Source organism: Amia ocellicauda, chromosome 8 (genome assembly GCF_036373705.1).
Source record: "Amia ocellicauda isolate fAmiCal2 chromosome 8, fAmiCal2.hap1, whole genome shotgun sequence".
Classification (NCBI taxonomy): domain Eukaryota; kingdom Metazoa; phylum Chordata; class Actinopteri; order Amiiformes; family Amiidae; genus Amia; species Amia ocellicauda.
The window spans coordinates 21,190,741-21,214,952 of NC_089857.1; the positions used below are offsets into that span (position 1 = coordinate 21,190,741).

The 24,212-nt window shown below is 38.6% G+C and overlaps 3 protein-coding genes and 1 long non-coding RNA gene across 5 annotated transcripts; 3 read left to right on the forward strand and 1 right to left on the reverse strand.

The window, feature by feature from the left end:
- Positions 1 to 87: 87 nt before the first annotated feature.
- mrpl1 (mitochondrial ribosomal protein L1) lies at positions 88 to 6,799 on the forward strand. The gene is made up of 9 exons (XM_066710652.1): positions 88 to 199; positions 727 to 832; positions 1,669 to 1,930; positions 2,348 to 2,431; positions 3,135 to 3,206; positions 3,673 to 3,784; positions 4,098 to 4,198; positions 6,130 to 6,211; positions 6,626 to 6,799. Exons 1-9 carry the CDS (start codon positions 169 to 171, stop codon positions 6,724 to 6,726), a joined length of 951 nt encoding a protein of 316 aa, XP_066566749.1. The 5' UTR covers positions 88 to 168; the 3' UTR covers positions 6,727 to 6,799.
- A 2,460-nt stretch (positions 6,800 to 9,259) lies between these two features.
- LOC136754637 (coiled-coil domain-containing protein 17) lies at positions 9,260 to 16,087 on the forward strand. The gene is made up of 13 exons (XM_066710647.1): positions 9,260 to 9,589; positions 10,575 to 10,733; positions 10,985 to 11,114; positions 11,385 to 11,538; positions 11,697 to 11,825; positions 12,054 to 12,202; positions 12,294 to 12,434; positions 12,907 to 13,058; positions 13,609 to 13,694; positions 13,969 to 14,181; positions 14,374 to 14,596; positions 14,772 to 14,882; positions 15,321 to 16,087. The coding sequence occupies exons 1-13, from the start codon at positions 9,452 to 9,454 to the stop codon at positions 15,483 to 15,485; spliced, it is 1,950 nt and encodes a 649-aa protein (XP_066566744.1). The 5' UTR covers positions 9,260 to 9,451; the 3' UTR covers positions 15,486 to 16,087.
- A 1-nt stretch (position 16,088) lies between these two features.
- Positions 16,089 to 18,957, reverse strand: LOC136754640 (uncharacterized). Of its 2 annotated transcripts, none has more exons than XM_066710653.1 (4): positions 18,288 to 18,957; positions 17,288 to 17,520; positions 16,711 to 16,921; positions 16,089 to 16,568 (listed from the first exon to the last, which is right to left on the reverse strand). In XM_066710653.1, exons 1-4 carry the CDS (start codon positions 18,352 to 18,354, stop codon positions 16,471 to 16,473), a joined length of 609 nt encoding a protein of 202 aa, XP_066566750.1. In that variant the 5' UTR covers positions 18,355 to 18,957; the 3' UTR covers positions 16,089 to 16,470. The 2 variants fall into 2 exon arrangements, with proteins under 2 accessions (XP_066566750.1, XP_066566751.1); XM_066710654.1 differs by having other exon boundaries at positions 16,711 to 16,915; positions 18,288 to 18,956.
- Positions 18,958 to 23,086: 4,129 nt separating this feature from the next.
- On the forward strand, positions 23,087 to 24,097 carry LOC136755242 (uncharacterized). Its single transcript, XR_010817644.1, has 3 exons — positions 23,087 to 23,188; positions 23,270 to 23,488; positions 23,784 to 24,097. It is a non-coding gene; the product is annotated as an uncharacterized LOC136755242 (long non-coding RNA).
- Positions 24,098 to 24,212: the final 115 nt, after the last annotated feature.

The window sequence follows — 24,212 nt, forward strand, 5'->3', positions numbered from 1 at the left end:
ATTACACGTCTACTACTACTAATAATAATAATAATAATAATAATAAAGAATATATAAAATATTAAATCAAATCAATATTTCTTGCAGTTAAAGAAATGTCGACTAGGAACCAAACAGCGCGCTTGTGTCTGTACGGACAGCGGCGGAGGTGGCACCGCGTATACAAAGATGGCGGCCTGCACAAGGAGCGTGGGGAAAGGTCAGTTTTAAATTGTGTCATTATTGTGGATTTTATTGACGTTTTGATGTACTGTCTATAGTATAATGATGTTTAATGTGTGGATATGGCAGTCCGACTGTCAACAGAACTGCTAAAATATAACGGTAGCAGAAACTACGTCTGGTATTAATGATTATCTATTTAAGCTAGTATCATATATGTTTTTATACACAATATGATATTCTTGTAGTTTAGTAGGTATAGTAAACTAGATTGCAAAATAATTAGAGGACGCATCACTTTTTTAGTGGTAGTTCTGGGACACCTGCTGTCTAGTTAATTATGTCAAGCGTCAATGATAATAACATTATTGTTAAAGATAGTCAGAATGCCGCTTTATAAACCATCTAATATTGCTGACCCATCAGTTTTCTTATGTAAAAAGATAAATCGTGGTGACAGTGGGGTGCTGCAAGTCTAATAGCACCAAATCAAACCTGATTTTCTTCTTCTAAATCTTTTTAAAACGTAATGCATTATGTGTGTCTGTCTTCTGTTTCCTACAGTCTTAAGTGGATGCCAGAGATGTCTGCTCAGCCCAAGTGGTCAGTCTTTCACAAGAGTCCCACATTTCCCACAGAAGCAAAATGCCAGAACCTATGCAGCTGTGAAGTGAGTTTATTGATTTAATTAACTATCTCTAAATTATTTCTTACTTTACTCTTTCAAAACTCATTTCAGGATTTTAATTTTTGATAAGGCACACCATAACATTCATGCTTGTTTTGTACCTGACAACCAGTAAACATGTTTATACCAACTAGATACGTAACATTTTTATTTGCAAGCTACATGAATCAGAACACGGTTTACATTTTTTTAATGCACTTTGTTGCTTTCTAGCTTTTGCAACCCTTGCTACTCCTATTACAAACGTTGGTCTATTTCCAGTAACTTAATTAACTAACTTATATCTGAGCTGCTTCATCTTAAGAAGATGAAGAGCTGCTTAAATCTTAAGTAATACCTATTCCCCTTTGTGGTCTTCCCTTGGTCAGGCCCTCCATGGTGTACTGGTGTTGAATCACTGTTAGTTTGGCATTTGTATTCATATAAAACATGTTTTGATCCTACTTCTCTCTTTGTCATGTTATGAAAATAACAGGAGGGATCTGAAGTTCACATTACTTTTAAGAAGAGAGGAAGCTGGGTGCTCTGCAGTAGTGCCCAAACCACTTGCACTAGATTGCACATTGTAATCAATGGATATGATTCGAATGTGTCCATAAAGCAAAACAATAAATATGGATACATATCAGAGAAGTTGCTGTCTGCTTGCTCTTAATGAGTTGGTGGTGTTGTTTTACTATCAAATTGTCTTGTACCTGATATGGTTTTTAGGATCTTTCTTTGTTTCACGAATTAAGTTCCCCCAACATGGAAAAACAAAAGCACAAACTAAATGAAACCCCAATCAAATAAATATACTGTTTTTCTTCTCAACACAGGTCAGCAAAAAAAGAACAGAAAGAGGAAAAGCCAAAGGTGGAAAAGAAGAGGATAATTGATGATACCAACCGACACAAACCCTACGGCCTTACAGCATGGAAGCCTATCGATGATGTTTATGTGACCAGATATTACCCAAAGCCTGTGTATGAGGTCGACACCACAATTGACATGATTAAAAGGTTCCAGCAGTTAGACCTAACCTACCCCAAGCAACCGGTTTACATTGACCTGAAACTTGATATGAAGCTGGAGAAAAAGGTAAGCGTCCGATTTGTTTTACTTTTAACTTTATCCACAGTTTTTAAACTGTTTGAGTGTATTCTGGATGGGAAGTTGAAAGACACATCATTGTTTGGCATCACAAGCAACAGAGATGCTGGTAGCTAATTAGCTAATCATGGTAGCTAATTAAACATCAGGCAGCAATAGGAAATTACTAAAATATGAAGAATTGTACTAGCTGTTGATTTCAACTCCACATAAAATATCTGCATATCAAAGGAAACAGTAAAGACGCATCTCGTGAAGCTGATATGTGGGAGACAGCTGCAGCTTGAAAATCTTCTGAAAGCTGGCTGTCAACCTTTTAATACTCTTTTAAATAGACTTTTTGAAGTCCCACATAAAATATTTGTTCTTGTGTGTATCTGAATTGTTTTTGTTTGTTTCCTGCAGAAAAAAGTTGATCCGTTTGTGAGTGTAGTTCATCTACCACATCCTTTCAAGACCGAAGGGAACAAAGTTTTAGTATTTACGGAGGTAAGATTAGTGTGCTTCTGACACTTTTGGAATTTTGTATTGCTTAAATATATTAAAAATAAAAAACAAATATACTATCAGATTTCGAAGTTATTTAAAACCTACACCTATTAACTTTTGACTAGTCTATAGTTGGCTAAATGAACCACTTTTCTCCATTTTTTTTTTTTTTTTTTTTTTAAGATGATATTGCATTGTGATGTTTTTCTTTTGGCGATTTCTTTTATGACTTTTTTATGTCTCAAATTGTCAATTACATTTTATTGCACTTAAACATTCTGGAAAAAAATCTTCAAGCTAATTACACATAAATTACTTATGGAAGGAAATTGTTGCCGGTGAGTAAATGAGTAAGCCACACTTGGGTAATGTTGATTGTGCTTCTGCAGAACATTTCACAAACTGTTGCTGTTGGCATGTTTAGTCTATGATTAGAAGAAACAATAAAAGTGGCTAATACAATATTATAATAGAGAATAAACTGAATTATTGTCAAATGCAAACCAGAAACCAAGTATGCATTCAACATTCATGTATAACAAGTATCAATAAGAAAAGCTTCAGATAAAGTTCTGTTGCTAATTTGTCAGTATGGTTTATACTTGCACATTGGTTTGATTGGTTGTTAATGTTTCATCAGAGATTTTTTGTGAGTAATGTTTTCTTATGAATATAAATGACCGATCCTGATTTTTTGGTACAGAGTGCAGAACAGTGTAAAACAGCAGAGGAGGGCGGTGCTACTTTCGTAGGCGGAACTGAGCTCATCGAAAAAGTAAGTGAAGGGTAATTTGCAAGCACTTCAAGGATATATTATTTGAAATAAATTGGATTTAACTAAAGCAACAAATCTCAAGAAACAGAGGGTTTGATTTTTGAAGATTTGTGCAGATGTGAACTCCTAAATGGGAAATAGGGGTTGGTGTTTGCATTTCCTTCAAAATTCAACCATTAAAATATTATTCAAACCAATTCTATCAAATTCAAATCAATTCATCTCTGGATTTGAGGATTTGGATTTGGATTTTACATCACTTTGCAATGCACTTTTCCCCTTAAGCGGAAATAAACCCAGGCCAATTATGAATACTTTTGGTTGATATTTATTTGTACAGGTTTCTATTAATGATCCAGAATGTAACTCTCTTAAATACCAAGAGGCAACACAGTGGGGTTCTTGACTGGATTCACATATTCTCATGCATCCCCAGTTTATTATTTTAATGTTGTTTGATTTTTAGATACTGGACGATCAAATACAGGCAGATTTTTACTTGGCAGTCCCGGAAATCATCCCTAAACTTTTACCATTAAAAAACAAACTCCGGAAGAAGTTTCCCAAGAGCAACAGAGGTGAGACTGTGGAATAAATAAGGTTAAGCAAATGTGTATACGTATACGGTTGATTTTCCATTAAATTCAAAAAGCTTTGAAATGGCTATGAAAGCAAAAGTCTGAATGTATTATTTCACACCATGAAATTTGCATAATACAAGATGCCTGAATGTTTTCATGCCTTTTAATGTACAATAGACGGTCCTTGAAGAACTATTAGTGTTGATGTTGAAAACTCTGTGTGTGTTCTTTTGAATGTTTTCTTTAAATGTCATTGCTGATTATTCTTCTGTGCTCCTCAAGTATTCTTACTGAAAGTTGTGTATCTCAGGTTCTGTTGGAACAAACATTCCTAAGATGCTTGAGTTGTTTAAGACTGGACACGAATATGTTGTGGAGAAAGACTGCTATATTACGACCCAAATTGCCACGGTAGGTTTACAACTTAATTTCCTGCTTTTATACTTGGAGTACATGTGTATACATGGTTTAAACATGCCAGCATCATAGCAGCAGAATTGAGGTTCATTAAGAACAACATGCTAACCCTTGAAGACCAAAAACATCCTTCATGAAATGTACATGCACAGATTTATTGAATAGGTCAGTCGCTGGATGAAGTATGACAACACGTGTTCTGTGTTTGCTCACAACGCACGGTAACATTGGCACTTACCTGTGTCATAGCAGCCTGCTGTGGAGATAAGTGTAGTGTGATGTATGCCAGGGGGCTCTGCTTTACGCGCTGGCTCTCCCAAGTATTGAGGCACTCTCCACTGCACGGACACTACAATATAAAGATGTAGCTCTGTTTCCCTCGCCTATGCCTTTCATGGAAAAATTGAGGACACCTGACTGGTACTCTATAATGGACTGGTGAAATGGAAGGCAATATCTTAGTTTTCATTTTGTTTGGTTCCTTTGTGTGGCTGATCGTTGCTTGTTATCTGGTCATTTGTGTCCTACTTCTGTGCTCTATCTGCTATAAATCGCAAAGGGAGGATAAAAAATCTGAGTTCTCTTCTATAGAGCTAATGGACATATTGTAAAGGGATTTTCATTACTTATCTTTCGTCAGGATAGGAACTGGTAAGTATTTGAAACAAATGCTGCAAATTCTATAATATAAAGTTAATGTTTTACAGTGTTGATGTTCAGTTCTATAATTTGTATATTTGTAAGGATTATGGCAGTGGTATATACAGAGTACACCTGTTTTTGTTTTTGTTTTTTGTAACCACCTGTGCTCAAGAGCAAATGTTTCATTACTGTAAACTGGTTAATTCAGAATAAATAATTGCCCTTTGACATGTGCATCCTTCTTGCTTGGTTTTCAGCTATTAATCTGTCTGCACATTTGATTCTCAATGCTGAATATATATAGGTTAACCATGGTTGTTCTTACAGTTGAATAGGGAACAAAATGTTTTCAAGAGAAATATTGGCAATTTTCATGTGCAGTCTCATTTAACTTAGTTAAGCTTAGTCAACTACTCTTTATGAAATATGACAGAACAGAAAACTAAAATTTGTCTTCAGCAATATCAAACTAAGTCCAGTTATTATATTTTCCCATGTGAGATAAATGGTTTAGAACACTTAAGATACCTAGTTTATGGATTTACATTTTGTTATGTAGAAGCCTCTAACTGTCATGGTCTTAAGGAATAATATGCTGTATTCTATAAACTGTAAAAAGCAAAGATGTCATGTAATACATTACATATACTATATTACTGCTGGTACTGTACTTGATGGCACCTCAAAATAAGGTAGATTAATGTCAGAGCACTTTTTTGTATATGTAATAGATTGTCCAAAAGCTAAATAAATTAGCATGTTTCACAAAATGCCACCTGCAAAGTGTACAGGACTGAAGCCAACCTGATAGCACCGTTTAATTTTCAAACAATATGTAATACTATCAAAAACTGAAATCTGGAAACTGATTTTAACAATGACTTTGAAGATAAGCATTAGTAATTATTTTTGTGGTATCAGAATTAAGCAGTCACAACATTTGCTCTCGCCATGATGTTTACTTATTAATATAAACTATCTAAACATAGAATTGGAGAATAAATACTGTGGGGACTGTGCTAAAAGCATACAACACAATAAAGGAAGATAACTGAACTGGAGGTCAAAACCTGGGCGTCCAGTTACCACACAAGGCATAAAACTGTGATGAGTTTACTTTAAATGATGTCATGGGCAAACAAGGAGCATATGAACATTATTTTGTGAGTTTTATATGAGGTGTACTGATTACATATAAAGTGCTTGTAAATGCATTCTATATTACAGTAGCCACCTCTTTTCCTTTTTTTAATGAAACTCTTGTGCTTTTATATCTCCCAAAGCTTGATATGCCAAAAGAACAAATCATGTCCAATCTGGCCGCAGTCGTTCAGGACGTTTGCTCGCACAGGCCTGCCAGCTTTGGTAAGTATCAGAGAGGCATTACAGATTGAGCTTTATTGGTATTATACGAGCAGGAGTGTCATCTGATTAAATAAATGTTGATGTGATCTTTTCACCAGAAAATGTGTCATTTTGGTTTGAGAAGCAGATCAGTTTCCATAAATTAGGGAAAGTCACACACCTGACATCATAGTAAGCATCAAGTTTTAATTAATCTGTTTAATATAGAGTATTTTTTAATTCCTCAAGAATTGACCAATTAAAAAAATATATATCCTTGTAACACGGCTTTAATTAGAAATGGTGAACCTTGGAATACATTTGTTAATGCTTTCTTTTGGTTAATCCATTCATTTATTTAAGGTGTTTCACCTTTACAAGTCCATCTGCTTTTGGTTATTGTAGGAGTCTTAATGATTTTCTTTTTCTTTTCAGGCAAATTTGTTGAGCGAGCGATCATCTGCAGTGCCACTAGCGAGGCCTTGCGGTTCAAATTTGACCAATTCCTTCCACTAGCAGAAGATGAGGTGGTTTGAAAGAAAATGTTTCCGTTACTGTCTCTTGTAAAGTTATTGTGATAAAATAAAACATTGTTTTGGTTTAAATGAATCGCAAGACTGTAAAGTAATATTTCCACATGAGAAATAAGGGGTATGTTTTTGTGTAATAAAGATAATAGAAAGAGTTTGCTGCCTTTCCACATCCAGTGTTAAATGGCTACATATGTTTACTTATTGTTCGTATTTACAGATGTGAATTTGAACCTTATTTGAACACGTTTTGCCATGAGAAATGTGTGGTCTGATCAAAACTGGCTGGCAAAGTGATTATTTATTATATCGCTGTATCAAACAACAACATTCAGTAGGCATTTGTAACCAAGAAGAGATTGTGGGGGAAAATGGAGAAGTAACATTAGTGCCTGTTTTATCAAATTTCAAATGTATGTGTATTGAAAAGCCTACAGAAAAACACAGGTAACATTACAACCAGTTTTAGTGTTTCAAATGGGTAATATGACCTCCTGGGTACAGTACAGTAGAGAAGTACAAAAACTGGCTGAAAATAATACTATGTAAATATATCTATATGCAAACGTTGAAGTTCAGATCAAGACAAGAAAGGAAAGGGCTATATGAACCATAATGTTTTTTTTAATAGTATTGTGGAATAATTTGCTTAGAGTTTTGCATTTCAGTTAACCTATTGATCACATTAATCTGGGGTAATTTTGTTTGTTGTTTTTACTACAATTATGCATCTGATACTTGCAGCTCATCACCTGGTAATAAATAAATATGAAGTTTTCTTTAGTGGATGCAGTGGTGTTATATTTATGCTATTCTAATGTCACATGAACTAGACCATCTTTATGATTTTGAAATGGAGTAGCATATTTGTAAACTAATAGTTTAGATTTTTAATTTTTACAAATAAAGCTTGCTTCCTTAGGACTTGTCCCATGTGTTGTTTTGACAGTTCTAATGGAAGTGCAGTGGATGCCATTTAGCAGGAGCAGGGCAGTCGTCAGGACAGATTCATTTTCAATGCATTTCCAAAAACGGACAAGAACCCATAGCCACACTAACAGAACCTAAAAAATCGACATGCCTTGACAATACAGGACAGAGTATACCCTGCACAAAATCTTCTACATGACTGCACTGATTGGATGATGGTTGACTCCAGTAATGATCCCACTTCATAGAACGGGTAAATAAAAAAATAAATGTTACAGTTTTACAGCTATAACCATCCAAGTAAGGGTTTTCTATGAGGGTGGGAGTCAATCCTAGAAAGGTAGCAGATATTACAGCAGTCTGTACTGTTAATAACAACCCCCTCTGCCCAAACACCTCTGATCATCAGGTGGTGGGGGGGTTACAATCATAATTCCTGGAAGTAGTTACCTCAAGCCATTTAAGTAATGTACACAGTGAAAGTTAGCAAGATCTTTTCCATTTAGATGCACAGAACAGAACAGAAATGGGCAAATGTTAAATTTAAGGGATTTGCTTTTAACACACAATTAAGTTGCTGCATTTGTTCACCATACCTGTACTAAGCTCAACTGACTTTTCTACAGGTTCACTCAATATACAGTCAAGCAACTCTTGAAGCTCGCATGGCTTTATATTATCTTACAATCCAGGACATCAGCTGCTGCACCGCATGTAAGTTCACTACACCTGCTCTCAATGCATAGCTCTTATTTAGAAAGAGATCAGACTTGATTAATGAGAGCTGCATAGGGATAATGAATGTATTATTATTATTATTATTATTATTATTATTATTCCACTAAGCCTGTTTCCTTGGTGGAGGTTTCCCTAGACTGGAGGTAAGGACAATGAGAATTATGATTATTATATAACTGATCATACAGTGGAGATAGCCCCCAAACTGTTTTTACACTATACCCCCTTTAATAAGCAAATACAAGCCCAGCAAGGAAAAGAAAAACAAAGTGTGGTACTAGGACAGACAAATTGTCATATGGGGGAGATAAAGTCATATGTGGCCGAATTTAAACTTTATTGCTAGTATCTGAAATGATTTTCAAATGTTTTTGAATACGTTTTATTTTTTATTTCCAAAGACTGGCTATGAATAAAAATCAAACATAATGTCTTAATTAAATACAAAGTTTTGCATGGGAAAATTAACATTGAAAAGTATGTCCAAAGAAAATAATTGTATCCTGCAATAGAACTGTCCTATCTCATATGGTTAAAATGATACATCATTCTTCTTGAAAATCAAAGCTATGAGGTGTTTCAGTAGATAAAGAAGGCAGACAGGTTTCTTTTTCTGTGAAATGCTTTATCTAAGGCCTGGGTGTATGTCATTAAATAAATAAATACTTTTAAATTACTTTTTAAAAGAATTATGGCATAAACTTTGTTTTATGATATATATTCTGCTATATCTATATCCACTTTGGTATATTATTTATATTTGTTGTGCTATATGATATATGCACTTTGGTGGATAATAAATGGAGCTGCACCTCATATGGGTGGGGCTGCTTCATTGACTCGCAGCTCCCGTTACCAATAGGCTCCAGCGCTCCAGCGTCGCCGGTTGTCAGGGAGGCTTCAACCCGCAGCAAAGGGTCCGCAGCGCCGCACTGAGAGGTCCTGTGTGTCCTGTCACCCAGCTGGCACAGGTGCCCCTCAATGAATCAGAGACAAGCGGCTGCATCAATGCCAACTTACACATCGAGCACCTGACCCTATTGCAACCATGGTTTGATTTGCAATGAAAGTCCTGGAGCTGCCAGCAGCGATGTCGCACTTCAGCTGCTCCAAGTGCAACATGACTTTCAAGTCGGCGCTTCTGCTGGCGAAGCACGAAGAGAAGTTCTGCATCGGAGGAGACCTCGGCCCGCAGGACATGGTGCGTTTCAGTGATACATGCTAACCAGAAATAAACTAATAAGGATCCATTTGCGACGGTCTGGCATAGAGGAGTGGCTTTTCAACTGTATAACTGCTGAATGTGTTGAAGTGCATGTCGTATTTTGTCAGTATCTTCCTCAATGAGGCTTTGTTTTTTAATTTGAATTAGTCTGTTTTACGTATTGAATTAATTTAAATGTATGTTAAAATGTCCACAAAGTAATTAAACTAATTGTACAGTTTTTTGTTTGATTGTTTGTTTGTTTGTTTTTTCAGTTTTAACTTAAAATATAAGGAATTGTTGTGTGTGCACTGCACTACTATAGATTTATATTCAACAGAGATTCCATAATGTTTAAAATATTTAAATGAAATAATAATAATTTATATTAACTCATATATTGGAACTCATTCAAGATTGCCTTAATTGTATGTCAATGAGTTTTACCTTTTATATTACATTTATTTATGATTTATTTGTATTTTAAACTCATCTGCTACAGTCCGGGTGGAGAGATATTAGGCCTTATGATAGTTTGGGTTGTGTTGCTAGGTGACTGCATTGTGTACTGAATTAAAAACAATATTTACAGGTCAAAGATAACAAGCGAGGATATGCAGGCCAACATCAACAAAATGATTGACAAGGACTTGGTTATTGTCATTAATTTGGTGATTTATAGTATCATATGTATAGAAGGCAGACATATTAAAACAGGACAAAGATAACACATTTGCAACAAAATACCAAGCAGAAAATCAAACACTATCTGTTTCAGCTAGCCTGTCATTGTGTATCATGCTGATATCACCGATATTAGATCATTTAGATGCTGTTTTTAATAGCACATAATTCTAATAATATTGATATGTACTTTTTCAAGGGATGCCCAACATGCTATCTAATATGCATTCTGTACTCCTGCCATTAATGGTGAGCTTGCAATAATATGGAAGCTGTAATGTCTCAATGCTCAATTCAGGTGGAGAAAGTGAGGGACTATAAGAAGAGGCGCGAGGGGCAGAGAAAGCTTCATCAGATGCGTGAGAGACAGTTGCTTCATGAAATGGAGAACAGAGAGAGGCAATCCCAGCACGAAGCTCGAGAGCTTGTCCACAGTTTGAAACCCTCCAGTGACCCAGTAAGTACAGAGCTGCACATATTCTTCAACACAATGCATATGCACAGAGAATTGTCAAGTCAACAACAATATAACGCAAAAACCTTCTGGAAGAAAATGGTCGGAGAGAATAAGTTCAAAGGGCACGTCAAATGTTTCGCAGTGGAATCTCTTTTTTTTCATTCCTCCGTTCTTTCTTTGGATTGTCAATTATTGTTCTCTCGATCTGCTTTACTCTCTCACTGGCACGCTCTCTTTCTTTCTCTGTTTAGGGAGGTCAGAGCTCCAGAGTGAACTGGATCCATTCCCGTGAGACACAAATGAGGCACTTGGCAGAGAATCATGGGAGACATGTTGCTGATATTGTGACTGAGAACCGAGAACTAGAAAAACAAAGAAAAGGTAACTTGTACCTTCAGTGCAGTGCAGAGGTTTTGGTGCAATAAAAAAACACAATAATCTGGTGAAATGTATCTTCTCAAAGGACATGTAGAAGTGTTTTCATTGTTTTCAATTCTCTTTGTGCTGTTACACATATAAATCATCTGATACAGTTGAACTTTAATATCAAAGGCTTCCAAATAAAAACGCTATGCTTTTATTATGCTTTATTATGCTTTTTATGACATTATACAGTTTTGTTTGAATAAGATACCAATGGTTTCCCTTCAGAAATTGACTTCAGATTGCAGGAGCTGGCAGCACAAACTAAAAATGTGTCCGAAGTGGAGAAGATGCTTCAGGAACTGAAAGCTCAAGAGCAACGAAATGCCCTCCATCTAGAGTCCTTGAGGGAACAGTTACAAGCTGTGCAACAGGAGTCAATGTAAGTTGAGTGTGCTGTATTTTTGCCTTTGTCTGTGCATATACGTGACACTTGAAAAGCACTGTAAACATACACTTGTGATGAACAGAAATGTAATACAAGCTAGGAGTGTTGGGATAAGTACGGCAAAAGTCAACTGCGCCTGTCTTGCTCCACAGGAGAAATAAAGTCCACAGTAGACACAGCGATTCACAACTGTATACCTCCAAGAACAAGGAAAAAGAGATGCTTCACTCCCAGACCTACGTCCCTTTCTACGGAGGTGGTGTTCTGTCTTCAGAAATCAGGTGTGTAGTATTTTTGCATGCCTCTCCTTCAAAGTAGCACCATTGTCCCCGTGTCTCTTTCCCCTTGTGCAGGCCTGAGTAGAGACAATGCCATTTCTTCATTTCGACAGTCAGTATATTTGATGCCACTCTTTAATTACGGGGAATTAAAATTATGTTATTGAACTAAGCTTTGATGGGTAAAAAGTTCTTAAACAACCCCCTGTGGGCTGTGTTTCAATCCTCCAGTGCGGTACGCCTGACCTATCTGCAGAATGGAGGGAATGACCAGATGATTTTAGCTCAGCTGCAGGACCTGCTGAAAGAGGCGCTGCAGGTGGAAGAGCAGGGAAAACAGTCCTGGAACCACCGTCCCAAGGACAGGAGCAAACACCACAGTGAGCGCTCTCCCTTCTCACTGTACCAGATCGGTCCCTTACACCCCTTTATTTTAAAGGCTTTAGGGTTGACCTCTGGCTCTGATTTCAGGGGGGCATGATGCCATCAAATCCCGCCTGAACAGGGACCTCATCACCATAGAGATAGAAAATCAACGGCTAGAAGAAGAGATCACCAAATTCCAGCTGAAGAAGAGGACGGAGCCTCAGCTGCCCAGAACCACATACAACTGTGAGATTATGTTCATTTGTGTATGTACTGCAGACAGTAGGGGTTGTAACTGTGTTGGGAGCAGCCTATCTGATTAGATTAGACAGAAATCAAGGCTTTATCGAGACATTCTCAGAGGCAACAAAGGGATATTTGTGCCAGTCCTTTCCCATATCTTTGACTCCAATCCCACCAAATCCAACCTCCAGCAAAAACTAAATTTCACTTGCACTGCTGGACATCTCAGCTCAGTTAACCATGGCTGTGTAGAAACCCGAACACAAATGAATTAACTAAGTGTCATCACAATAACTGCTTTAAGCTGATGCACCATAAGAAGAACATATGACTAGAAGACATTTTGAAGATTGAAAATGCCTTCTTTATACTAAACCTAAGCAGTTTTATTTTCTGATATCATGTCATGACATTCAAGCAGTGCTAGTGTGGACTGAGGTTCTATGGTAAACTCTAAAAAACATCCTTTTCCCAGACAGACCCACTGACCAGAAAATAAAGGCAATGAGAGCAGACATCGACCTGTTGAAGCAGGAGATTGACATCCATCGGCTGAGACGCAGGATGAAAACGACAGCAGTGCAGGACAGACACAGACAGACGTCCCTCTCTCCTCTCCCCCCACTGGTACGAAGCCTGTGAATGCCTCCTTCTGCCTCTAGAAAGATATATAGCATCGAATATATACACAACCTTTCTATATTCAAATTATTTCACTATTTACAGCTCTTGAAAAAATTAAGAAACCACTCCAAGTTCAGAAATCAATGCTAAGTGGTCTCTTAATTTTTAAAAATCAGTGTCGTTTAAATATATTTTGAATTTTCACCTAATAGCCACCCTGTCTCTTTTTTAATGTTGATATTAGCCTAATAAAGGTTTAATTGTAATTATAAGTAATGTCAAAGCAATTAATTGCAACCTGCATGTGTAATTATAATTGACCGAAATAAGTAGCGCTGTCAAAAATATGTCTGGTTAGTATTTGAACAGTTGAAACCTCATTATCATAGGATAAATTAATTGGACTCTGCAGAATAATTAATACAGTCTTAACCATGTCACAGAATCACAGATGCATCTGTTATAAGTGTTAATGTTTACCTAGATTATAGATTGCTGAAGCACACCTCAAATAAGTCTGTTACACTGTGGCATACTTCCTGTGTTTATTTAGGAGGACGTGAGATCACAGACACCAACCCTTGCAAATAATTTCTTTGAATCTGCTGATGGTTTGGGCCCGGCACCTTATGACCCAGTGTGAGTCTGCTCTACACAATATATTATTTTTGTAATGCATGCAGAGGAAGGTTAGTTAGGTTAGTTTGTCACTAAACGATTCTTTGGATCACCCAGTGGAAGCGATGTTGAACATAAAACATTCCTACTGTAGTCCACATATGTGTATTCTGTTAAAATACTCACATACATATTGCCAGAGGAAATAACTGATGAAAAGATTATATATCTACAAAATGTTGACAGAAATACCGTGTGGGAGCACTATTCAGTATTAAGATGTGTTTGCCCACAGAGCCGGCTTTGTGGTGTTTTATGATTTCCTCCTGGGCCTGGATTCCTTCTACCGAGTGTGTCGGTTGGTGGTTGGGCTATACAATGGGCCACAGGAAATGGGCAACCCAGCCCCACTGCCTCCGGTGTACTGCGAACCAGCCAGCTTGTCTCCCTACCAACCCGACAAGAGAGGAAACCTGGCGACACTCGCAACTAAACAGGCTGTGCCAAGGTAAGAATTCAGAGGGTTGCAGTATCCAACTGAAAAGTGCAGTACTTTTATACTTATTTATTTTTAGTATATTTTTTTTATATTCAATATTCAGTAGAAACTCAGATAACATTCATTACAGTATGTCAGACACAACTTAATATCAGGTTAAGCATCCTTGAACTGAATTGTAATTTCCCCCTCCTCCCCCAGAGTGCGTCCTTCTCCTACGATCGCTCTAGTCCTCGAGCTACAGGCCTCTGGGGGTTACGACCCTTATGGGCAGGAAGTGAGTCGACTTGTCTCCAGGGGCTGGGTGAAGCTCGACATCTTTGACAGTCACAATCGTGTGATCAGTGGCCGGTGGAAGGTGCCCATTCGAATCCTCCCAGTGAAACCCTCCCTGACGACAGGGGAAATTAACGGGGTGCCTCAGGTAACAAGTTTGTTCATTTCCAAAGACCTTCATTGAGGGCTCTTTTTATTCCCAATTTGTTTTTCTTTTAATAGCCAGGAAGGGAGGCAGAAATAATGATATGAAAACTGCTGCAAAGTTATCTAAAAAACGAGAATGCTTTATTAGAGCACATGCGTGTTCTCTCTCCTGTCAGCTAGAGAACGCTGAGCTGTACCTGCGAATCGTGAACGCCAGAGACGCCGACATGCAGAGCTCAGCACCCATCAGCCCCAACAACGCGACCCTTTATAAATACCCACCTCTGGTATGTGCACAAATATCTGAAATACCTAAACATACAAATACAGAGAGGGATTAGGATTTAACAACCAGTTTAACATGCAGGGACTCTGTTATGGATTTTAACAAATCACAATTGTTTCTCTTCTGGAATCAGCAAGAAAAGTGTCAAAGTGTGGGAAAGTTGCAACTACAGTCCTCGAGGGCCACAGGGTTATTAATTCCACCAAAATATTATGTAATTATGATGCATTAATTCTGGGAAACCAGGTCCCAGGCCTTTACCTGTGGATGATTTAATAAGTGTCCTAAAATGTAATTATTGCACAGCTGTCGTATGGATAATAGACTTACATTTTTAAAACATAATTATACTGTATTATTATATTGTGTGGTGGTCTCTATGCCTGTAATGGTAAGGAAAAGCAACCCTTGATTCCTTGTTTGTTTATTTTCATCTTAGACAGCTGCAAGGACCTCTTTGGCAGCAGAAGCTCTTCTCACAGCCTTCCACCAGTCAGCACATCGCTTCCCAAACTCCCAGCTGCCGTTCCCCTCATACGCTGAGAGTGTAGACCCACCACCTCCATCAGGGATGCTGTATGAAGACTTCAATGACCAGCTTTGAAAGAAGCAGACTGATCTCGAACAAACTCCTCTTAAAAGCACAAATCAGCCATGGTTGCTGCTTTTGACAGCTCTGACCTTTGCACTGAAATGAGGACAATGTTTACTAATTACTTTAGAAAATGTAGTCAAGCGCAGACATCTTCTCACCTCCTGCATAGCCTGCACAGAATAGAAAACATATGAACAGAAGAAAGGCTTAAAATGAGAGTCCTCTTGGCCTCGTCGGCACATGCTTTACTGATATTGAATGTTAGAGTACAAGGACAGATCTGATCTGATCCAGTTTCACAATTTCTTAAAGGAATGTAGAGAGCCAGCTTCAAATGAGTGGTGTGTTCAGATCTTCACAACTATGTAAGGATTGTCTATTATTTTTAATCTTAAAGTTCAAAATCCCTTTCTTATATGGAATGTAAAGTTTACATTTGTTACTATTTATACGACTTTAGATTGATCAGTTGTGTTTATTCTCCCCTATTTATCTATCCTTTTATGACTATTGTTTGTGAAGTTCACTGATAGGGTTGTATGCTTACTTTTAGACATGTATGATAGGCTTTTGCCATGTAATTCTGTTTAAAAATAAACAAATCATGTTGAGTCATTTTCCAAATCATGCTTTTTATTTTTATGTAGAAGAAAGTCAGTCTTAATTCATTTTGCAGGAGAGTGATACAAATACATTTTACAAAAAACGACAAATACTGAATTACTGTTTAAAATCTCTTAACAGTTTGAACTCTAATCAGAAGCCTCTAAATATTTATTGTGTTTGAGAATAATTGTTAAGCTTCTAGGATTATAAAGCTTTGGCTTGGCAAGTTGCTCTTGGACCTTTCCTGACAAACAAGAACACAAGAGCAATAAGAGATGGCTAGAAACATGCGCAGGTGAGAATCGCTTTCAATGCCAGCAATTTCAGTGTTGAGGACTGTTTTCCCTGAGTGGTTTGGTCTTTGGACTGGTCAGTGCTGGAGGGCCAGTCAGAAGAGGGACGTCCACTGGAACGGCTTTTGGTTTGTGATACATAGAGGGTTTACAGTGCTCACTCCCCACGTCTTCCCATAGGAAAACCTCTGACCTGCAGGTGGAAACACAAATTCACCGGTGTCAGTAACCACAGTGAAGCCTTTCAGTTTTTTTAAAGTAATTGGTCAAATTGAAATATCCCATTCCCCCCTTCCCTCATGTCAGCTAAACAACGCAATATTAATGTGCCGCACCTGGAACATAGCCGGCATAATTGGGGATAATGCCAGAGTGTGCCTTATAAATGATTCGGCCTTGTCTGCCCAGTGCATCGCCCTCTTGTTCCTGCACTGCTGTTTGACGTTGAACACGCATTGATGAGTTTCCACACCCGGCTGACTGAGCGTTGCTCTTCCCTGGCCATGTGGTATCATCCCCTGTAGCTGTCATTGGTCTGGGCTGAGGCTCAAGGGTAATAAAGGGAAATATTAGAAAATGAGAAAGGATCTATAGTAGAAGACTTAATATATAGGGGGGTTTATTAAATGTGCTGGGATGGTTGTCAGTTATACAGACACCTATATATCTAACAAAAACAGGACAGTTGGAAAGTTAAGGTGAATACAATTAGGTTATGACTAAAGAAAAGGAATATATTTAAAATGTAACTAAAAAGTGTTCCAGAACATTACATATAGATACTGATCCAGCATTTGTAATTGCAATTTTTTATCAAGATAAAAAGTCAAAGCTGGGTATCAACAACTCCTGTTGTTTAATTAACTCTCAAATTAAACAGGTTACAGATTAATCAACGCTTGGTGCGATTACCTGCTTGGGGGTGGCTGACATTCTTTGACCACTCACATTGGAGGCCGACCGTGCTCCTGGATCAGACTCCCTGGACGGACGCTCATTTCTTTGGGTGGCTCGCTCTGAACTCTCAGCAAGTTGACGTTTGGCTTCTTCCACAGTGCAGATAGCTACTCTGGTTCTGAGGTCATTGTCAAGCATGTATTGCTTCTGATAACGGTCATAACGGCTAAGATATGGATACACATAACCTGCAAAACAAACACTGCCAGGGTAGCAATAGCCCACCTTTCATCTACTGTTAAAAATAATGACTTTGTGTTCATTCTGAGAAATCTTATATCAATTAAATATATTTTGGGGGAATTGTGATTTGTATTGTTGTTTTTGTACAGAACAAATAAACAGTATAAGTACCACATTTTGTATTGTATCCCCCCCTGCCCCACCAGACAATTCAATTTATGTAATATATGCTAAAAATGCATATCTTTAAATGTTCATTTTGAGGTGAAATGGACCCCATATATACTCAAATTGTTCCATCATGCCATTGCTCCTGTATACCATCCTCTCATATATCCTCTCAGCAAGGGCTTTGTGTCATTCTGCATATATGGTGGGATCTTTATCCTTCCAATGTTTTAGAATAATTCCTTAATTCCTTTGGCTGTGGTTATAGTTACCATTATACATTTTTCCTGTCTATGATCTTGACCATCATCTTTGTGGGTTTTTCCATTCAGGAGGCACAATGCTGGGTTCAACAATATGTAGTTCCATTACCTCCCCAATTTGTTGGATAACCTCCTCCCCCCAGAAACATTTTAACTTTGCACATCTCCAAAACAAGTGCAGAATGCCACCCGTTTCCTCCTGGCACCTCCAACACATTTAGTCCCTCAATCCCAACCCCTTCAGCCATGCATATGCATGATCTTAAACGGAATCAGTTTTAGACTAGCGTCCGTTAAATAAATAACAAAGTACATCAATAAAAAAGCAGTTATACACTTACCACCGTAGGAGTGTTGAGGCAAGCTGAGCAGATTGTGGTTCCACTCTTGGTCATGCATCGCTGCCATTGCAACGCGCAAATCCAGGGCAAAAGCAGTGCAAAGCTGCTGCCTTCACAGCGCTACTGTTGTGTTTGCCTGACGACCGTCCCCACCCAGTCATACAGTGCACACAAGGTACACTGAGCACAGACACGGATTCTGTCCCTATTCACTGACAGACCTGTTGGCGAATGTGACACGCATGCCAATGTTTTAAAATACATACATCGAATGTAATTGTACATGAATATCTTTGCCAAACGTTTCTGTATTATTTTAACTCAGGTTATATTTTAGTTTATAGGTGGAAGTATGGAGATGCCGCCTGTTGTTCATAATTATCATAAACAGCCTAATTGCAGGCTATGCTTTTGACGTTTGCTACTTGGTGCGCAGAGTTCCGCAGTTCTGCCCAGTTCTGCCCAGTTCTGCGCAGATTTGCAGAATCCCGCGATGCTACAACGTTCTCAGCCTTAATTGCACGGCGCAGCAGGTAGCGCTACCAATTAAGCACACCTGATTTATTCTTGAATTGAGTTTGTTAATAAGATCGCTTGTTAAATGATAAAAAAAAGACTTATCTAGAAGCTTCCTCTGTTTGGCCTAGATGAAATCCAGCGCCGACAATGGAGCTGAAACTTTTTCTATGTCTGTTGACGGTGTGGCGTTTTGGATGGTCGTCAGGTGAATTGCTCCTCTTTGTCTTGAAGCGGGTCAGGTTAGGGGAAATATGTCGTATTTCGTATAATTTATGGATTGGAGGGAACATTTTAGCAAGGTGCCTTGGGAGAATAATGCTTATGTACAGTATCTCCATAAGAAATCTGTATATTTAGATTGCTGCATATATGGTGTTGCAAAAAATAAATAAAAAATGAATACCTGAAATGAGAAAATGCCCATTACATCATAACATACACCTGAGATTCAATGAGAAATACAAGGCCTAATCCTTTGTTTCCATTTCTGTAGACCGTTGACCAGACAAAAAAATCAATAGCTGGTACTTTCTGTAACTTCAACTGGAGAACTAGCAGGTGTCAGCTTCTTGGTTAGGATTGTGACAGGCTTTATTCATTTCACCAGTAGTGATTACAATTACTTCTTCATCTTCTGAAGTGTCCTGTGCAGAAAATGCATAAACATAACAAAGAAGGTGATTTTAGCAGGCCTTCTTATTGAGCCATTCAGTAAATTATATGAGCTGGTTTGCATATTACTGGGTCATAAGTTGCATTTGCCTACAGAATGGTCGGCTTCACTGATGCATCTTTTTCTCTGCGACATTATAAAGGGATTCATTCAACTGAAGCACAGCTACCACAGTGGAACTATAGTTGGGTTTTGTATTTAGTGTAGTTTTCCTTATTATGATGTTGTTGGTCTGTATTGTAATGACAATCTTTCATCTATCTTGGGCTTCAGGACAGCAGTGCCTGGGTGAATGGCAGTGCGATGACGGGACTTGTATTTCAAAGTCTTGGAGATGTGATGGTCAGGGGGACTGTTTGGATGGCTCTGACGAAATGGATTGTGGTATGTGTTTAATCTTGCCAACACACATTCTGAAATGACCTTCTCTTGCATGATATATTTATGAGCTCCTCTCCCTTGTCTCTGGTAGCATGCGAGAAAGGAGAATTTCATTGCAAAGATGGTTCTGGCTGTATGGATGCTTCAGCAGTCTGTAATGGCAAGCCTCAGTGCAACGACGGCTCTGACAAATTAAATTGCTCGGCCAGCCAGAGCTGTCTTGGGGGGGAGTGGAAGTGTGACAACAGAATCTGCATTCCTGAAGAGCTGCTTTGTAATGGGGTGAATGACTGTGTTGATAACTCGGATGAGAAAAACTGTGGTAAGCAAGTGGTAAAGTTCTCGTCTCTGAATTCATGATAATTGTCACTTTAATTAAGCTCTGGAAGATCTTAAAATGAGGAAGAGGGGTTGGGGGGGAGATCTAGTGGAATTCTGAGGGGGGGGAACTTCCACATGTCTAATTTTTAGCTTGACACTTTATAAAGTGCTTTGAGTTAGTGGTGAAGATAATGAAAGCGCTGTGTAAACATTATCTCCATTCAGAGATGTGTAAAGAGACAAATATGAGGTGTTCCAGTGGATTGTGCCTGGCAGCAGATGCGATATGTGATGGTCAAGCACAGTGCCCTGATGGGAGGGATGAGCCAGCGACTTGTGGTAACTTGGTTTATGGTTTAGATTTTCCAGATAAGCACATAGAAAAACAAAGTGGAGCACTCAATTGCCCTAGATGACTTTAATCAGTAACTTTTATTACACAGAGGTGACCCTTTCATAATTTAAATTGTATATATGGATATGAAATGATGCATGTCAAGACATGATGCATCTAGACATAAACCTGGAATAACTGAACTTCCCTGACATGTCTATATGAACTAAAGATACATAAGAATACCCTGTGCATGTGTCCTGTCACAGCCCAAGTTGTTTCTCTTTTCCCTGCTAGGTCTAACATGCAAGGTATCCAATGGTGCCTGCAGCCACAATTGCACAGACGGCCCTCGGGGCGTAGTCTGCTCATGTCCAGCAGGATGGAAGATCTCCATAAAGGGCACTGTGTGTGAGGGTGGGTGCTCCATTGGTCCAGATGTGAAGCAAGGTTGCCCATGAAAGGCTGGAGACCATGGAAGGCGTGCCTCAGTTTGAAATGCTCTCAATGCTCTTTTACAGATATTGATGAATGCCTGCAGGCTTTCGGACCATGCTTGCACTTCTGCGAGAACACACCAGGCTCCTTCAGCTGCTCTTGTGCCACCGGGTTCCAGCTTGAGCAGGGAACCGTGTGCAGCGCGAAAGGTGTGCTTTCTGTAATGCCTTACATCAAACACACTTTCATTACACTGCAGATTGAGTAATTACATCAGTGTTCAAGCTACATTTTCTCAGTTACTGGCTCCATTAAAATGTTTAAGCACCATGCACGAACTGCAAAATCAACTCCATTATATGCATCTATTGGTTATCTGGAATTCAGTTTGATTAACAGGAAATTGCTTTTGATTAATTAGAAAACGACATGCAGATCCTGATCGTGAGAGAGAAAAGCCTTGGAATCGTGAATCTACAGACTGGGGAGTATGAAGTTCTTGACAGCAGAAGTCATCCTCCCCTGGCTTTAGCATATGACCTGGTTAGGAAGTCTCTCTACTGGGTGGATGACCAAGGAGACATTTCCAAGGCTGAAAATAATTCAGACAGAGTTCTGTATTCTGGTAAGATTTAAATGCCACAGGCACATTGCCCATGGATGCATTGCTTGCACCTTTTTTTTTTTTTTTTTTTTTTTTTTTTTTTTTTAAACCTTGGTTGTGTTAATATGTCCACATTCACACTCCTAAAGCAGACTTAAGACTTCCAGCAATAAGTAATAATAATAAGTAAAGTCCTCCTAAGGGCAGTTTAATTTTGAAAAAAAAATGTATTCCAATACTTTGTTTTTAAAGATACAGGTATTTGTCTGTTTTCCAGGTGTGAAAGGGGTTCATAGTCTTGCAGTGGACTGGCTCTCTGGTCAGATATACTGGACAAACCAGAAAACAAAGGCCATACACCTGGGGGCAGCAGATGGCAGAGGGTATGCCACCGTCCTGCAGAAGAACATTGACCCACAGGAGCTGGTCCTGGCACCCACAGAAAGGTGTGGATGTCTACTATTAGAATGATGCTCAGTCTTCAAACTCTGAAGAAACAATGGAGTCTACGGTTAAATATTCGATCTTTTAAAATCCTATCAATTTCATTGGAAAAGGATTTCTTAAACACCTTTCAGAACACTATTAAGCTTCTTATACGTGTAGGTTGGTTTTAATGACTGGTTTGTATTTTCCCCCATTTGAAGCACGATGTTCTGGATGAACAAAGGAGAATCTAGCCAGATGAGCTTGGAAGCAGCTGGAATGGATGGATCGCAGAGAAGAACGGTGGCTGTCGTCACGGCTCAGGCACCAAGAAGCCTGACCATGGATTATGCGGCCAAGAGGCTGTACTGGATCAGTGACTATAAAGAGGTACGTGAATGTTTAACATTTTTTCATTGAGTGAACAGTTGCTTTGATGGCATGTATATTTTTGTTTCACTGTAGCAGTCACTGCAGTCTGTAGCAGTCACTCAAAAATGAGTGTTGGGATGTTGACAACCTTTAACATACTGGTGGGATAATGCTGCTATAGTACAATACTGAAAATTATAAATCATGAGAGGTTAAGGATGAGGTGTTTGTGAATAAAAACTAACCAGAATATGAATCTTCTGAAAAGCCTGTATGTCCTTTATTATCCAGGTCTGATTTCCTTGCCCTGTGCTAATGGTTTCTCCCTGTGATCTTGCATTTGTATTTAGTCTGTAGAAACTGTCAAGTTTGATGGCACAGGGCGCTACTCCTTTATGAGTTTCTTCAAAAGGGGAGAGATGCTGGGGCTGGCAGCGTTCCAGGGCTTGTTTTACTGGAGTGATGGGGAGAAAATATGGCAAATGCCCCAGAGCCAACCACAGGAAAAGCAAGGCCTTTTGGAGCCTTCTGTATCATTGTTGTCAGTCGTTCATGAATTACAACAGCCAAGAGGTACGCCATGAACAGTTAAGAGCTTGGTCTATTGTTAAAGATGCAACCTGCATTATTGAGAGTCAATGACAGACATTTGAAATGGGTCTCTTGTATGTTGATTTAGCATTTCTTCCTAAATGGCATTTTCTTTTAAGGTTACGTCTCTCCATGTGCCCAGGCGACCTGCACAATCTGTCTACCCTCACCGGACAAGCCAGTAGAGCACTTGTGCAGATGCCCCGAAGGGACCTTCCTTTTGGCTTCGGGGGACTGTGAACGTAAGTCTCTTCAAAATTAAAGCAACACTTTGGCATGCACTTTCAGGATGTAAATGTACAATACTTTTCTTTATTGCACAGCATTTAAAGTTGCTTATGCAACAGTCAATAACCTGCATACTTTGGAGTTTGGAAAAAATGGTGTGGTGAAGAGGCAGATCATGATATCTGATGAAAACATCACATCCTTTGATATGGACTGGCGGAAGAACTTGGTGTTTTGGACCAATGGAATCGGGCAGCTGAAGTGCACAAAGGTGGAGCAAGATCAAACAGAATACATTCCCACATCAAAGAGGGGTGAGAATTTCCATCATGTACTCAAAATTCAGGTGCTGGAATAGTCCATGTTTTGCTTATCTTGTTTGAGGAAATTATACCAGCATGGTTATCAAAGAACAGTATTTTAAAATTGACTATCACAAATGTTGGTGGTGTTAGAGGTTGGCAGAGGGATCCAATACAAATTAGAGAATAATATAAACATGTTCACTTTACATGTTGTGCTTGGAAAATATCTAATTTGTTGTATGATACTACAAAACAAGTCTTAGATTTTCTTTTGCTCAGTTTTTGCATTTGTGTTCCCTTACAGCTTGTAAAGTGAAGCTGGACCCAATATCTGGACATTTATACTGGGTGTCATGTGATAGGCTCAGTATTGGAGTCATTGAAGTTCCATACAGTGCTGTGAAATCCACAAAGCAGCTGTATGAAGCAGGAAATGGGATTATTGACCTGTACGTGGACTGGCCGAGGGGGAATTTATACTGGCTGAAAAAGGCCCAGATCTATAAGATGAAACTCTCGGGTGGAAAAGTGGTGGAAATTCTAGATGCCTCAGATTATAAAATTGACAACATTGTCCTGGATTTGAAGTCTAATAGCTTCATCTGCAATAGTGATAGCTCTGGTAAGGCAGACTTCAACCTGAAATCTAACCTTTTAAGTGTTGTCAGGAGTACAAAGTAACTAAGGACAAATTGTCTGCTCCCTTTTAATTTGTGAGCCTTTTTTTTTGTTT

Excerpts from the sequence above, each read along its gene's own strand:
- mrpl1 (XM_066710652.1), top strand. The coding sequence starts at position 169 with ATGGCGGCCTGCACAAGGAGCGTGGGGAAAG. Across the intron at positions 200-726 it reads CACAAGGAGCGTGGGGAAAG|TCTTAAGTGGATGCCAGAGA; the intron begins GTCAGTTTTAAA and ends TGTTTCCTACAG. Across the intron at positions 833-1,668 it reads AGAACCTATGCAGCTGTGAA|GTCAGCAAAAAAAGAACAGA; the intron begins GTGAGTTTATTG and ends TTCTCAACACAG.
- LOC136754637 (XM_066710647.1), top strand. The coding sequence starts at position 9,452 with ATGAAAGTCCTGGAGCTGCCAGCAGCGATGTCGCACTTCAGCTGCTCC. Across the intron at positions 10,734-10,984 it reads TGAAACCCTCCAGTGACCCA|GGAGGTCAGAGCTCCAGAGT; the intron begins GTAAGTACAGAG and ends TTCTCTGTTTAG. Across the intron at positions 13,059-13,608 it reads TCTCTCCTCTCCCCCCACTG|GAGGACGTGAGATCACAGAC; the intron begins GTACGAAGCCTG and ends GTGTTTATTTAG.
- LOC136754640 (XM_066710653.1), bottom strand. The coding sequence starts at position 18,354 with ATGGCAGCGATGCATGACCAAGAGTGGAACCACAATCTGCTCAGCTTG. Across the intron at positions 16,922-17,287 it reads TGTCAGCCACCCCCAAGCAG|CCTCAGCCCAGACCAATGAC; the intron begins GTAATCGCACCA and ends ATTACCCTTGAG. Across the intron at positions 16,569-16,710 it reads TTATGCCGGCTATGTTCCAG|GTCAGAGGTTTTCCTATGGG; the intron begins GTGCGGCACATT and ends TTCCACCTGCAG.